The following is a 15742-nucleotide window of genomic DNA, read 5'->3' on the forward strand; positions in this document are numbered from 1 at the left end:
AGTGTGTGCGGAGGAAGCAACGCTGACGGTGACAGGGGGAGTATGGGAAAGGGCCGTGGCGATGAGCGCTCATGTTGTTTGTGTTGTTTTCGTTTACTGCGCCCATCCTGCTTGTTGTTGTGGTGGTGCGTGAATCCATCGCTGGAGGTACCTTTGCGTGGTTGTTTGACGTGTCTCTCTCCTTTGCTTTCACTCTGCGTTGACGGGGAGTTGGTTTTTGCTGAGGGCTGCACGCAAGTGACAGGGGTGATGGCGATGATGATGACTGGCCGTGTGCTGCTGGTGTGTGCCCTCTGCGTGCTGTGGTGCGGCTTATGTGGAGTTGCGGCCGATGATGTTTATGTTCCTCCTGGTGATAGTGGAACTTCCGGCAAAAATGGAGTTGGGGTTAGTGTTCAGCCTCCTGTCCTATCTGAGAGTCCTGGTGCTAATGAGGATCCAACGGATAAAGATACTGAGGAAAGTGAAGGTTGTTCCCTGGAGTCTGACGATTTGGACGGCCAATCTTTACTTACCGAAACTGTTAAGGATGGTGTGGTGGCAGATGTCTCTAAGGACGGTTTACCCCGTCAAGAAGAGGGCACCATAGTTACACCGGGTCAGCCGGAACCAGTGCCTCGTGTTGAATTGCCGTCCGAAGCAAAGGCAACAAGGCCACTCGCTCCGAATCCGCAGGAGCAGCTGCCCAACACACCAACGGAAGATGAGTCCCTTAGCACAGGTCTCGGAGGGAACAGACCATCTGGGAACTCGCGGAAACGGCCTCTCTATCTCCTCCAAAGGACGGCGGTGCTGCCAGCGATCAAACTGCCGGAGGCACCACGGACAAAAGTCCGCACAATAATCCCCTGCATGGGGCCGCGGTTACGGTGCAAAACCACCGTGAGGGAAACACGGGACTGAGCGAGGAAGCAAAATCAACAAAGGCAACTGCCAGCACAACTGATCCGGGGAGTACACAGAACAGCAGCTTCAACCCTGCAGCAGGACCCTCGGTGCTTCAAGAGGGGGTGGCTACTCGTGACGCCTCCCCCACACTAAAACCCGCGTCTCCTGCTGCTGGCGCTGAGGGTTCCGCTGGTACTCCTTCTCCAATTGACACCTCGGGCAGCGCTGGTGTTAACTCTCCTGCTGGCATTTCTGGCACCGGTGGCACGACGGATTCCTCTTCTTCTGTGGCCTCGCGGGCGCCGGATCCCGCTCCCTCTGGTGAACTTCCAGGCGCTGCACATTCTGCTTCCGCTGCTTCTTCTGCTGCACCCGAATCCCCACCAGATACAAGGACGACAGGAGGCGGCAGCCACTACTCCCATGATTCCCCAGTGGAGCTGCAGGAAGAGACTTCGGTGCGCCACTGACTCAGTTGTCCCAGACCGGCGAGGACGGGAGTGCAGCGGGAGGCACCGAAGAGGACGCCGCCACAAGCACCAACGACACTGCTACCAGCGAAGGCAATACTACGACGGCAAGCATGCCGGCTCCTCTTTCCTCTGCACCCACAACGAAGGCGCTGGAGAACCGTGTGGGAAATGACGCCTGCTTTCATGACACCCGTCTGCATGCCTGTTCTGGCAGCGCTTATGTATGGGACACTTGGCTGAAAGATTGTATGTGGGCTACGCGTGCCAGCATCCAACCGCGGGCTTTGTGCACTTCTTTTGTTTTTACGCAATAAATAAGGTAAAATACTGAGCCTTTTAAAATTTGCTTCCGCTGTCCCGCCGTGTGTTCCTTGCTGCTCTCCGTATCCGCTACTTGGCACGTATCTCGGACACAGTCATATGCACGACGCGCCCACAACTGTTTGCGTGGACCATGTTTGTGTGTGAGTGCATGCGCGCTGGAGCCATACTGTGCGGCCTCTTTTATTTTGTGCTTTACTTTTTTTACTTTTGATGCTTGGTTGCGTGTGTTTTGTTTTTACTTGTTTTTACTTGTTTTTTGTGTTTTTGTTGCTGTTTACTTGCTGCGGGGCTGTGCGCGTTTTTTGCCCTTTCACTGGTTCCAACTGTCTCATGGTGTGTGTGCGCTGCCGCTGCTGGGCTGCTATCATTTGTCACTGTGCGGTGGCTGTGCGTGGTGTGGCGGTCGTGTCTTTCTCCTTTTGCTTTTGCTCTGCGTTGACGGGTAGTTAGTTTGTGCTGAGGGCTGCACGCAAGTGACAGGAGTGATGGCGATGATGATGACTGGCCGTGTGCTGTTGGTGTGTGCCCTCTGCGTGCTGTGGTGCGGTGTATCGCCCGCCGCTGGCATCCGTCCACTTCACGGAGGAATGGCTGTCCGCGGTGTGACATTCAGTCTTGATGAGGCTCAAACGGAGCATTGGAGACGCAGCTGCGAGTGGTGGTTTGTGGCGAGGGTGGCCGCCCTGACGTGCTGCCAGCGTGCGGTGCCTCGCGAGGAGGGAGGGCGGGAGCCCGCAATTTGTCTCGTCGACTTGTTGCAGGCGTGATGGTGGCGGCGTGCAGGCCAGTGAGTGGTGTGGTGCTGAGGGTGCCTGGGAAGAGTGCGGATGGATTCCTGCCCAGCAGCTGCACGTGCCGGCGTGTTCCTCCCGCTGTGGATTTGACGGCGGGGGACTATCTGGCAGCGTGGGGTGATGCGTGCCGGCGGAGAAGTCGCCGGGAGTTAGCTGGAGGGTGTGGGGAGGTGCAGCAGTGAACGACGGGCTGCAGCGCGTAGGCACCGCGAAGGGCGGTTGTGCTCCTTTGCCTCCCGCTGGTTGATGTGTGTGTGTGTACTTCGCTTGGTGTGTGCTGACGCGTGACGAACAACACACCCGCCGTGGCTCCTGCTGGTGGTGGCCGTCGCTGTGTGTTCCTGGTGCAATGTTCCTACTCCTTGTTCCGTGTGTCTGTGTGCGTGAGTTGTTGTGGTTGGGAGTGACCGCGACGAGGATCATGATGCCACTCACTGTGGATGGGTGGCGGTGCTCACCGTCTCAACTCTTTACTTGGCTTTTTTTTTCTTTCCTCCTACATGCACACACGCTAGGAAAGCAATCAAACGAACGCGAATCGATACTGTGAAATCCGAAGGCACTGAAAGGACCAACAACAGCACACACACCGCCCACACACACATATTTATATGCTTTCACGTGTTGCTGCAGTGAAGGCACCCCGCACACACAACCGTCGCCGCGTGACCGGATCCAGCGGAAGGAGGAGGGAAGGAAGAGAGAGTGAGCCGCAGAGGCCCCACATGTCCCGGCGTGTATTTACTTCGGCGGTGCTGCTCCTTCTCGTCATCATGATGTGCGCCGCCGCTGGGCCTGCACAGGCCCAAAGCTTTGGAACGACAGTGGACGATTACTATGGAGGATACAGTTCGGAGTCGTTGCCAGGGGATTATCGAGCCGCAAACCCACCGGTCCCTGGCCACATTTTCCGCAATCCCCATCTTGTGAATGTGAACGGGATGCTTTTGGCCATTGCTGGAGCTCAGTTCAATAGAACTGTGGGGAGCGGGAGTGCGTCCATGCAGTTGATGGCGCAGCTCAGCTTGGATCGTGGGGTGAATTGGAGTCCGTACCCTAGAACTGGAGATATTGACGCCTTTGCTGCAAACCCTTACCAGTTGTCGCTTCCCTCGTATTTTGGACCCTTCGGACCGCTTTTTGCATTTGTGGAGGGCTACGACTTACGGAAGGGAGTCACACCTCATTATGCCAATTGGTGGGGAGGAAGTGGGTTGGAGTCTGTTATCCATTTTCTGGAGACGGGGCCTGAAATAAGCGGAGGTTTTTCGATGAGTTCCGTTTCTATGAGCATTCGCCTTCCTTATCCCTATAAATCCGGTGAGTTGATTGGCTTCCTCAACGATGCCAGTACTCCCATCACGGAAATGAAGGACGGCACGCTCGTGTTTCCCGTGCAGTTTCTGACAATGGAGTGGAGCACTGCTTCCACAATCATGTACTTGAATCCCCGTCAACGGCACTGGACCTTTGCGAACAGCGCGACACATGCGGGCTGCACCAACCCCAGTATCCTTGAGTGGGAGGCTGGGAAAATTATCATGATCACCTCATGTGAGTCCGATCGCCGAAGGGTGTACGAGTCGACTGACAAGGGGAACACGTGGAAGGAGGCTCTGGGGACGCTCTCGCGCGTGTGGGGCAACTCATTGGCCGGTCTTGGGCTCCACATTCAGAGTGGATTCATCACTGCAACGATTCGGGAAAAGAAGGTGATCCTCCTCACCCAGCTGGAATATTCCAGGGACAGCCAAAGGAGCGAGATTCACCTGTGGCTAACGGACACGAACCGCATTTACCACGTTGGCCTGTTAGCCACTGGGTATGGCGCGACCTCCAGCTCCCTGTTGTACGCGGATAATAAACTGTATTGTTTGTACGAGTCCGGTGCTAGAAGCGACTCTGGAGTCTCCTTCCTGGATCTGACGCTTGAGCTGCAGGAGATATGGCATGCACTGTCTACCTGGGCCGCAAATGACAATGCCTTGAGACATTGCAGCTCACTTGCCGCGAACGCCGCGCTGTCAAGATGGGGCTGTTCTGTTCCTTTCCCCACGGCTGGGCTTGTGGGCCATTTGGCAGACAGGTTCAACGGGCACAAGTGGGAGGACGAGTACCTTGGGGTGAATGCCGTTGTGAGGGGTGCGGCGAAAAAGGTTCCCAGTGGGTTGACGTTCGAAGGGCAGGGCGCGGGGGCCGAGTGGCCTGTGGACAAGCAGTGGCCGACCAGACCACTCCACTTTGCAAACTATGGGTTTACTCTTGCGGCAACGGTGTCGATCCACGAGGTGCCGACGGGCATCACTCCCCTGATGGGCCTGAAGAGAATGGGGAAGACAACACTCCTGGGACTCTCGTACGATAAGAATATGGAGTGGAGCGTGGAGCATGACTTCTTCCCGAAGCATTTTACCGCATGGGAGGTGGACAAGACGTATCACGTGGTGCTCAAAATGCATAACGGTGTGGGCTCCGTATACGTTGACGGGACTCTCCTTTGGAATATGAGTCTGAGAAATTCGTTCAATGAAGGGCTGAACACGGTCTCGCACTTTTACTTTGGCGCGTACGATGAGCAGTTGAGCAGCGGAAAAATCCATGCGACGGTGGCGAACGTCTTTCTGTACAACCGCCCGTTGAATGAAACTGAGATTGGCGCCCTCAACGCGAATAAAGTCACCATTCCACCTCCGGAAAGGAAGCAGGAGAAAGCGGTGGCAGTTTCTCCCCCACCCGTTGAACCTGCCAACGATACGGTGACCACAAGTACACAAGCAACTGTGCCATCGCTCACTCCTGCCGGAACACAGCCGACGGAACAAGCAACCTTGAATGCGAGCAGTGTTCCGAGTGGTAGCACTCCATCCACAACAGCGGAGTCGAGCTCAGCAGAGCCCGAACAAGCAACCTTGAATGCGAGCAGTGTTCCGAGTGGTGGCGCTCCATCCACACCAGCTGAGTCGAGGCCAGCAGAGCCCGAAACAGCAAGGGAGGGAACTGCAGACCAGCCGACATCTGCCACATCTTCAAGCGCTGCCAGTACTGATGTTGGTGCTTCCTCATCTGATGATGCACAAACGGTGGGGACGGAAGGTGAAAATAAAATGCAGGCAGGACAACCAACCCAATTCTCTGTGGGAACCCCCGACGCAGCAAATGCAGCAACACATAACGCTGAAGGCAAGGGAAAAGATGGGCTCCATCCACAGGTCAAGGAAGCAGAGGCGGCAACACCCAGCAGCAGCCTTTTAAATTCGTCGCAGTTGGATAACAGCGTTGCTGGCGCTATGCGTGAGAGCGGACTGCTGCTGCTTCTTCTGCTGGGGCTGTGTGGGTTTGCGGCTGTGTGAGGAGTATGCGGCCTTGGTGTGGGAAACTTGCGCCATCCTCCACACAGGCACAAACACACCGCTAGGCATAAATTTCACCTTGCAAACAACAATTTCTTTTTTCATTTAGTACTTTCCTTCCTTTTTTTTTGTGTAACCACAATGGGAGTTTTTTTTCGGCTTAAAATTTTTTTTCTTTTCTGTTTGGAGTATAATTTCTTATGTTTTTTTATGTTTGTTTTTAATTATTTTTGCTTGCTTTTATAAAAAAATTTTTATTTCTGTTTTTCCTTTTTTGCTCCACTCTTCCCTTCTCTCTTTGCTTTTGGGGCGATCACTATGGACGTTTCTTTTCTACTCTTCCCTCTTTTAATTGTTTGTTGCTGCACTCTTCCTGTGAGGGGTGCCGTGTGTTTCCCGCCCAACTGCTCCACTCGCACACCCACCGACACGCTCATGAGGAGGGGCCGCGACGAACGGCGCGCTGAGGGAGCCGTGACGTGTGGGCGTGCGACGAGGGCCAGTGGGGCGGAGCACATATTTCTTTCCCTCTTGTTTTGTTTTTGCTGCGCTCACTCTCCCGATGGAGAGACGCGACTGCCGTCATGTCTGCGTGCTTCTCTCAGTCCCCACACACACGAGTGACTGTGCTCTGCGGGCCGCACTTACGCACCAATAAAAGGACTGAGGGGAGCGGCAACACGCAGATGACCCCATGAAATATAAACAATGTGCGGACATACGGAGGGTCGGACGGTTGAAGGACATTTAAATATCTTTTAATTTTATTTTAGGACAAAATATATGCAGACAATTTCTGGAGCAACATGGTGGTTAGGTGCTTTTTTGTGTATATTTTTTTTATTGTGTGGGTGTAGCTGTAATAGAGGACCACTTTTTTTCTTTTTTCATTTTTTCATTTTTTTTTTCATTTTATTTTTGTATTTCATTTTTTCATTTTTTAAATTTTCATTTTTTCTTTTTCCAAGTGTGAGGGGTTGAAAGGTGAAGATGATTTTTTTTGATTTTAATAATTTTTTATGAATTGCCGCTGCCTCGTATGCAGTGCAATATCATGAGCTTGATCAGTCTTTTTTTCCTTATTTCTGCCATGCACCTCTGCTGTACATTTTTGTTTGTGCGTCCCTTCACATGCTCTGCTCCTGTTTTCACTTCTTTGCCTCGTGTGTCTGCAGGCACGCACAACCACATGCACGCACAGGATGCACATTGCAGTGGATTTGGATGCTTCTTTTGTGGCGTGTACTGGCGATTGCGGGTGGCTGCTGCTTCCTCCGTGGGCGTGAAGGGGAGGAGGAGAGAGAGCGTGCACGGCGAGTCACTCTTCCTGCGGGTGTGATGCGCGCGGTGGGCTGCGACTGCTGTGGAGGACCGCATTCCTTTCGGTGTGCGCTTCTCCGCCGTTGTGCTGTGCGCTTGCACATGTCATTTGTTATGTGCGTGTGTGCGTGCTGGACATGTGTTTCCGGAGCGTTGGGCGGCCACCACCATTCTTTTGCGGCTTGTGTGAGTGGGCACGTGCGGATGAGGGTCAGGGCGCATGGAATGAAGGAATGGCGTGAGGAAAGGGGAATTTGATTTGGAGGGTATTTGGACCGGATTCATTTGGCTGCGGTGGTCACATGCACGACGGATGTGTTTCCGCATAGTGGGGGAGGATGCGACAGGATTTTCCGAAGTGGCCCGTCAATGCAATTCGGGTTTCATAGCACCGGGGCAGAGTGGTCTTCCTGCAATGGCTGGTGAGGGCCTCAAGTGGACCGGTGTATTTATGCTGCTGCTGCTCGAGGAGGCGTAGAAGTGCGATTTGAGGTGAGCGGCGGAGGGGCCGCACATCCCGCAGTGATGGTCGTCGTTGGCCCACCGGGTGCCTCTGAAGGTTTTGTTGGGTGCAACGTCCCTATGCCCGTCTCTGGATGGCGACATCCCTGAAGCCGCCAACGAACGGGGCTGCGAGCGACGGTGAGACGCAAGCACGTGTGGATGTTCGGAGCGGCCGGCGCACCGCACGCTGAGAGCATGGCACGGTGAGGGCCGGACCCAGAAAAGGGACACCGCGTGGGAAGCCAATCTTCACTGCAGCGACCGCCACCGAATTCGGATTTGCTCGCACCTTCTGCGGTCCCTCCTCCTCCCTTACTTCTGTGCCGAGGACTGTGCCGCGGGATCCGGCAGCGCGATGTTTGGCCGCAGGAGCATGGCCCGAACAAATGATTTGTGGGAGGGGATGTGCACTGCTACGAGACGGAAAAAAATGTTGCGAGACGACCACCACTACAAGACCGGAGTGAAGTTGTGTTTTGTCCACTTGCGCGTGGGCGGCCTGCCACCTGGTCCGTTAGGAGGATTATTTTTTTTTTTTGCGTCGTTGCGCTCTCTTTTTATTCCGCTGCGTTTTCATGCAGACCTGCGAAGGGAGATTTGCAAGAAGTTCCTGCGAGGCGTCCGTGCCGTCGTCGGAAAAGCGGATTCCCCCTTGAAAAACGCTACTTTATAAATTTATTTTGGGCGGGGAGTTCCTGTCGATTCACTGCGAATTTGTTTTGCGGATTTGATGCGTGTGTTTTCGAGCGGTTCGTTCTGTGTCCCCGGCCCACGCGGATGTGGTGTGCGCGTCGACGTGAAGGTGCCTGCCAGCGATTTATTGCCTTCCCCGCTGTGGCTGCCGCCACTGCCTTCCTCCCTCCCTGAGGTCCTGCGGCTTCTTGACAAGATGCTTTGGAGAAGGCGTTGCCGCTCTTGTCGTCCATGTTATTTTGATTCTGGTGTCGCGGTCAGGAGACATTGAACGAGAGGGTTTGCTGCCCTCTTGTTTTATTTGCCCTCTCTGCCTGACGGCCAGTTCCACACAAGCGTGCTCCTCGGCACCTCGGTTGGTGCTGGCGGGTTGCTCATAGTTGTCGCTGGCAATCGCATGCGCCAACTCTTCTCTGCTCCTTTTCGGTGTCGCATTTTTTTATTGGGCGACGGACGCCATTCTGTCCGGCGTGCTACCTTGATTGGATTGTGTGGGACTGCTCGCCAACGCCATCGGAGAAAGCACACCGACTTTCCGCATATTTAATTCCATCTTGTGCGCAGGTATTTTTTCACATGTTCTGTTGGGCACTCAAACAGCGAGGTGTCCGGAACTGTGCGTGCGTGGAACTTGTCCTGCCATGTGAGCTGCGGGCATCACCGAGGGGCTGCCACCTTGACTCCGCAGAGTTGTTGTGTCTCTTCGCGGGGATGACAGGGAAATTCCGTGCAGCCTGCTACTGCTGGTGTGTTCCAATGTTGTCACTGCATGCGAATGATGTGGTTCAGCGAGTAAGGATGTTGATTGGGCTTGTGTGCGCTCTGGTTCTGTTTGCAGCTTTGTGCGGGCACGCAACACTTGAGTGGTGGGGAAATGGAGCGGGGCGATGCATGGCCGTGTCCCACCCACTGTTCACTGCACGATGGTGTGGTGCACATTGTGGTGCTGACTCTGCGGTATGACTGCGGTCTCCTGCGCGGCAATGGTGGTGTGTGGAGGAGAGTGGTGACCCGCGGCGGGACGGTGGGATCGTGCCTCCTTTTCTCTTTGTTTCTTTCCTTTTGTGAATGTGTGCACTTATTTTTGGTGTCGGTGATGGGGCAAACAGACCGACAAAGTAAATAAAGCAAAATAAAAAAGAACAATAGTGTGGCGGTGTTGGGGTTGGTTGCATGCCTCGCGTTGCTGCGGGGCGGTGGTCCTCGGCTGCTTCACCGACAGGCGTTGCAGTGCGGCTGCATGGCGCACCGACCACCCCGCCGTGCGAGTGCCACGCCCAACGCCATTGGGACTGCGAGACGAGACAGCCGCGACTGTCCTTTGGAGCCAGCGGCACCTGCTGGCCGCAGTTGGGCGGTGCGAGTGGGATGCCTCACCACACGGGTGTTGTGATGGCGCCTCGCCGTGGCTCTTGTGATGGTTCCGACGCTGCGGCTCGACATGTGTTGGGGAGTAAAGTGTGGCCGCAGTGGACCATGAGCAGCACCAACACGAGGCTGAGTGATTTCCTTTGGAATTATGTTGGCGGCAGGGCGGCCGTTGATGAAAGACTACAATGTGACGATGGAGGTGTTTGCTCAGGAGCCGGATGATTACGTACACGACCAGCGGCTTCTTGAAGAAATTCTTAACCTAACTGCGCACCAAGCGCTGGGGGCCATTGCCAGGCCTCTTCACGAAGGTGTGCTCTCTCTCGGGCAACGTAGGGACTATGAAAGAAAGCATACGATCACTCCTTTTGCAAGGGGAAAACCAAACGGAGTACCCACGCAGGTACTGACAGAAGCGAGGCGGGAGGCAGCGGAAAGGCTAAGAGGAACGCAAGAAATGAAATTTATCATTTCCACTAATATCGAAGAGGTACTGCTCAAAGATAGTCCCTGTTTCATGGCAATAAAGCTGAATGATTTTCTTGCGTTGAAATTGTGCGGTCGGGGCGTTTGGATACCAATCGGAAAGTCTTGCTGGAGGAGTTTTTCAAGGACCCCACGAAGTATATCCGTGATAAAGGAGCACTGAACGAGATACAGGCATCGGGTCATTGTTTGAGTATGAGGCGAGCTGCAAAGGGTGAAATGGTCTTCGACGAGGATATACACAAGCTTTACGAGAATGATGTACACAATCTACCTGGGTGGTCATTGGCTGCTGTGGAGGTAAAAGCAACTGTTCATAACTCCACCAAACATTTCTTGGATGCGGCTGCCGAGGAGGCGAGGAACCCAACGACGAGCGCACCGGAGAAACTGGAGGGAGTGTACGAGTCTGTGCACAATGCGGGGCGGGGCCATGCGGTGGAACTTCCGGACGGCGTGGAGCGAAAGAAAACGGGGACGGGAATGGGGTGCATGAGGGGAAGCCAGGACAGTCATGGTCGTACAGGGAAGCTGACGACGCTATCGAAGAGAATGACGCTGTGCAGCAATGTGGTGCAGCACCTCCCGTGTTGATGGTGCTTGCCTCGGAGAAGGGATGGCCGCACTCGTGGCATACGATACAGGATCCTCCCAAGGACGTTTTTGTGAACTGTGAGGTGGAGCGAGTGTGGCGGATCGTCAAGGGCGATTTAACCGCGTGGTCCACCCATCACGGTGGGACTGACTTTACGCCAAAGCGGCGTGTGTTGATTGGGACGCCCGGGATCGGGAAGTCGGTGGCTGCCGGCTCGCACCTCCTCTACCAGCCGCTGCACTGCGATGTCGAGAAACTCCAAGTGGTAGTCCACTGTTTTGGAGAGGAGCTGCGCACGTGTCTGACAAGACCACCAGAGCGGTGACAAGATGCGGCGATGAGGACATGTGCATCTCGGAGTTGAGAAGTTTGAGGGGGCATGGGAGGAATGTGTATATTATCTACGATGTGGCAAAGGAGGGAACGCCGCCACCGAGACATTTTGCGCCTACTTCTGGATGGGGCATGATTGCGGTGTCATTCCCAAAGGTAGCCAACTATGATGAGTGGGCGAAGCAACTACAAGCCAGCTGAATCATCGTGAATTGCCCCGACGAGGTGGATGTGAAGGCGATCTGTACATGGATGAAACAAGGTCTGGATCCAGGTAAGCAAGCGGAATACTGGAAGATGGTTGAAGAACGCATGAAGAAAGTGGAACCGATTCCACGCTACATCTTTGATGAGGAAAGTTATATTGATCGCTTGGGTGCCGTTAATGGTGCCTTGTTGGCGATGAAACCTAGTGGTGTTCAAGAGTACTTTACCCTGGGAGGAGAGAAAAAATGGTGTTCTGAGGATCCGTCTCACAAACTTGTGAAGACCGTCCGGGCAAGAACAGATGAAGGTGCTGAGGTATTTCTGAACGCATCGATATGTTCTGATATCGGGTTTTGAACTGCGGACCGTTTGAAAAAGGAAATGTGTGCGAGGGATCTTTTGTTGCTAATATTGGGATTGCATGGTGCTCTTGCTTCCCAAGCTCTGGAAAAATTAGGTTTGCGCGCATTCATGTATGGGGAGTTTGTCAGTGCACTAGTAAAGGAACTCAATGAGCTGATGTCACCAGAACGTGATGAAGCACAGATTTGGTGCTGAAGGTAAACCATCAAGGGCGCCCCACTCGCACCGTCGGATTAAGGGAAACTGGAAAACGGTGTCGAGAGGATTCCTATGAAGTACGGGGTGCTGTGCATACCGGAGGTTGTAAACTTTCCGCTGGTGGACGGCTTTTTCTTTTTGAAGTCACCGCGGAAGACGCTGGTGGGGCTGCAGATGACTACGGCGGGTGCGCACCACACCACCGCCAGCACTGTGAGTCTGTTCAATGAACGCCTGTAGGAATATTTTAAGGGCTGGAAGGAATTATCCCGAGACGTTTCGTGGGAGACGATTTATGTACATCACGCAAACAGCAAAATGATAACGAACTGGCAGAGATGTGGTCCCGACAATCCCAATAATTCGAGCGACGCTGAAAAAGAAATTGTGGCGTTCTGGAACGGAAAGGTACACCAATACCAGTTTATGTTAACACCGTATTTTGTAAGTAGAACCCGAGAAATGAGAATACGATAATCTTGTAGAAAAGGATAGGGAAGAAAGTTGGGGAAATAATTGGGGAACAAAGTGCATTTTGCTTATAGTGAATTTTCACAGGGACCATTTTAGCGATTCTTAATTTTTTTTGTGGCCGCCTGGTTTATTCAGAGAGTTTCTTGTGCGAGAGAATCATTGTGATCCACAGTGCCACAGCAATAAAATTCCTCTATTTTACTTTTTTTTCTTAAGGATTCCATTGCCATTAGAAGCTTCTGTGAAATATGAATGCCGCGGAACTCCTCTGTCGTTTGGGGATTTTGTAAAAACAATTCTTGAGAGGGCGGTTGTCTGCCCAAATAAATTCATATCTCGCGCAAACGAAAATATCTCTTCACAACTTTTATCTCTTTTATCGCACGGTCTTTTGGGAGACCGCGATTGAGGGAGTCATGGAGCCGACAGCTGTAAAACAAATTTTTTTTTTACCTTTTTATTTTTAATTTTCACAGCCATACCAGAGTCCTGCATGTTGATTTGAAGAAATGGGACTGATTTTTTTTTACACGGCAACGGAATGGAGCCCTATCGGTAATCGCATGGCGGATCTGGTACGCCAGCAAGGCGACATACAGAAGCAACTCGCCTACATGGATGAAAAGTGACAGTCGGAATCAATGATGACTGTCAGTGCTACCATGACGTATTTACGATTGGTTTCAGCAAGGATCGCCAAGCACTGGGAGGATTCGACCGTTGCGTGGCACGTGGCGAACCGCCGGGCGTGTAAAGTACCAAATTTTGGGTTCAAGTGCCCCTGCCCATAATTTGGGGATGACCCGTGAGTTGGGGGCGCGGCAAGGGCTGACCATCGCGGAAGGGCGGAGATCAAAGTCGGACAACGCAGTCGCGGACGTTCAGAATCGAGGCGCACAGCTTCAACATCAGAAGGAGGAGGCGAATAACCACTTTTCGGCACGTGCGTCCAACACTGCGGTGGCGGACGGTCTTCTTGCGCAACGCGAATCGGCGCTTGCGTGGCGCGAACGCCATTTGGAGACGAACCCTGCCCAACACCAGGCACAACCCCAGGAACGAAAGGCACGTATCGGTGCCTTGGAAGCGCGGCTTGCGGCTTGGGGCGCCGATTCGCCCGGACGGCGGGGAGTTTCCTCTTCCAGGAGAGGGCCGCCGGATGCGCTCGCGCACGGGTACGAGGATGGCACATCGACACCATCCCATCACGAGCATTTGATGGCCGGGGGCGCGGCTGCACCCACAATTCCCCAACCCATTTTCACGGGAGAGCGACGGCGGGTCAATACTCTTGCGTCATTGGGCATTGTGGGCGACCGCGTTTCCCTCACCCCGTGACTTCGCCCTTTCGATCTCCGGATTCAGAAGAGGTTTCAGGTTCAAATGAAGAGAATCCGGTTTTTCATTGAATTTGTCGTCAACACTTGGGTCCTGCAAATTTGGAATGAAGGCATCCCTGGAATTCTATTCGAAATCCGGAGCGCATGCGATTAGTGGCACCGAGGGGACGCTCACGCCCGAGTCGCCTTTGGCATTTCTGGTTTTGTGGATGCGCGCGTTGCAGTTGCATCGGGAGCCCAAGAAGCAGTTTATGGACTTGGGCAGGATTATACCGCGGGTCTTCCGGATGCGGATCGTGATTAAATTCGACACCAGCATCCCAATCCAAAAATTGCGTGCCCGCCTTTGCACGGCTTTTCATGGGGATGACACCTTCGCGAGGGTGGCTCAGCCTCTCATGGATCGACGGGGAACTCGATCGCAACAACAACGATCGCTGCGGTGCCAACTGTGCCTTATTTATGGACACGACGCGTCTACTTGCAAAGTACGCTCCAAAAGGGTTTTCCCCAAACTACAAACGAACGTCAAAAAACGGCAGAAGAGCTGCACGCCGCTTATTAAGGCGGACGACGGCAGTCGCACCCAATCCACCAACCACCACCAATTCCCACAGAATACGTCGCACCGCACCGCCGACGCCTCATCCGATCGTTCAAACTGCCGACGGAATTGACAAGAAGGGCGGAAGAGATGACTTGAGAAATGTGGATGACATCAAATTGGGAGCGGAGAATGTCACTAGCGGGCAAGCCTCAAACTTTTGCCGCACGCACGAACAGCCGATGAACGAGGAGAGCTGCGCGGCCTTTTTGACGGCAATATTAGATGTGGCGCCATAGTCCAGAGTGCGGCACGAAAGGATTCTGCGGTCCATGTTGCAAATGAATGGAACCCCGCTGGAAATGGTGATTCTGGGGTTACAAAAAGTTGCGGTGCGATCGGAGATGCGGCGGGCACGCCCCCTGACAAAGGAAGGGATGAATCAAGTTATCCGCAGCCGGACCGATTGGGGGGAATGTGTTGTTTTTCGACTTGCGTGGATAACGGGGAGCCGTTGGTTTGAGATTGCGTCCTTGACTCCCAACAATTTCACACTGGAGCGTGACGGGGCCTTAATTTTGTATTGGCCCGTCGCGCCAAAGACGGCGAAAGCGGATCCCCACCGAGCGTTGTGGTTCGTCATGATACGGTGCAGGAGGACGTGTTGGACACTATAACGTTATGCAGGACACTTCAAGAAAACGAAAAGCTCACGAATCTGACGACTGCCCAAGTCGAACGAGCTTTGGCTCATTGGAATGCCACGGCGCATTCCATAGAACGCTGTGCGTTGAGGCACGCTGCTCAAATCGTGGAGGCGCACAATTTGGACCCACACGTGATCTCGCAGTTGGCGAAGCACGTCGACCCGTTCGACCTTCCCCAGAATACTGTTTGATATTTGGGGATGTACACCAGAATGCTGACCCAGGTGTCGGCGCTGGTCGCATTGATGTGGAGGGAGACATTGCGGAAGGGCAAGAACCCTGGTTGAGAGCAGAGGAGCGTTTTTCCATGATTTTAATCACAATCATGCTGCTACAATAACGAGACGCGCGACAATGACGCGTCTGGCCACTCCACAAGATGAACACGCTATCCCGCTGCAGCAAGTCAACGTGCCCGTATTGAGCCTAGAGTGGATTAAAACTCGGTTGAACCCGGCCACCTTGGAGAGGCTCATGCAAGTTTGGGGACTCGTCGGGCGGTCCCCTCTCCCTCCGTCTTCCTCCGGTAAAGCGCGCAAAGGCTCACGGAGGATTCCAACCGCTGACGCGAGATTGTTACGAAAAGCAGGAATAATCGAGGACGCTTCGTCCACAATAACAGGCGGATGGATAATACCTTTCTCTTTTGTGGAGGAGAAAACCACCGGTTTACGACGATGGATCGCGTGGCCACGCGACAGGAACAGCGAGGACCCTTACGAGGCTCATGTTCCTCTTTTGCACATTTCCCATTATTTGTCACCTGTGATGGCTGAGG

At 53.7% G+C, this 15742-nt stretch overlaps 3 protein-coding genes and 1 pseudogene across 3 annotated transcripts, besides 13 other annotated features; all 4 read left to right on the top strand.

Moving 5' to 3' along the window:
* Window positions 1-2597: a sequence feature (heterozygous, non-Esmeraldo-like haplotype).
* Tc00.1047053511547.10 (mucin-associated surface protein (MASP), putative) lies at window positions 250-903 on the top strand (the record flags this gene model as incomplete). The annotated part of the gene is made up of 1 exon (XM_803300.1): window positions 250-903. The coding sequence occupies one exon, from the start codon at window positions 250-252 to the stop codon at window positions 901-903; it is 654 nt and encodes a 217-aa protein (XP_808393.1).
* Window positions 1864-1961: a sequence feature (T-rich).
* Tc00.1047053511547.14 (mucin-associated surface protein (MASP), putative) lies at window positions 2171-2452 on the top strand (the record flags this gene model as incomplete). Its single annotated transcript, XM_803302.1, has 1 exon — window positions 2171-2452. One exon carries the CDS (start codon window positions 2171-2173, stop codon window positions 2450-2452), a length of 282 nt encoding a protein of 93 aa, XP_808395.1.
* Window positions 2598-2906: a sequence feature (areas merged during assembly that could not be assigned to a particular haplotype. This can correspond to areas where the two haplotypes were merged or to regions with more than two copies in the genome that were merged during assembly.).
* Window positions 2907-3665: a sequence feature (heterozygous, Esmeraldo-like haplotype).
* On the top strand, window positions 3091-5829 carry Tc00.1047053511547.20 (trans-sialidase, putative; the record flags this gene model as incomplete). The annotated part of the gene is made up of 1 exon (XM_803301.1): window positions 3091-5829. One exon carries the CDS (start codon window positions 3091-3093, stop codon window positions 5827-5829), a length of 2739 nt encoding a protein of 912 aa, XP_808394.1.
* Window positions 3666-5810: a sequence feature (areas not merged during assembly with more than two copies in the genome that could not be assigned to a particular haplotype).
* Window positions 5811-5986: a sequence feature (areas merged during assembly that could not be assigned to a particular haplotype. This can correspond to areas where the two haplotypes were merged or to regions with more than two copies in the genome that were merged during assembly.).
* Window positions 5987-12790: a sequence feature (areas not merged during assembly with more than two copies in the genome that could not be assigned to a particular haplotype).
* Window positions 5996-6103: a sequence feature (T-rich).
* Window positions 6704-6792: a sequence feature (T-rich).
* Window positions 6823-6850: a sequence feature (AT_rich).
* Tc00.1047053511547.40 lies at window positions 9605-12394 on the top strand (annotated as a pseudogene).
* Window positions 12653-12829: a mobile genetic element.
* Window positions 12653-15742: a mobile genetic element.
* Window positions 12791-15742: a sequence feature (areas merged during assembly that could not be assigned to a particular haplotype. This can correspond to areas where the two haplotypes were merged or to regions with more than two copies in the genome that were merged during assembly.).

This window comes from Trypanosoma cruzi, genomic scaffold, assembly GCF_000209065.1.
Source record: "Trypanosoma cruzi strain CL Brener 1047053517135 genomic scaffold, whole genome shotgun sequence".
NCBI classification, from domain to species: Eukaryota; Euglenozoa; class Kinetoplastea; order Trypanosomatida; family Trypanosomatidae; genus Trypanosoma; species Trypanosoma cruzi.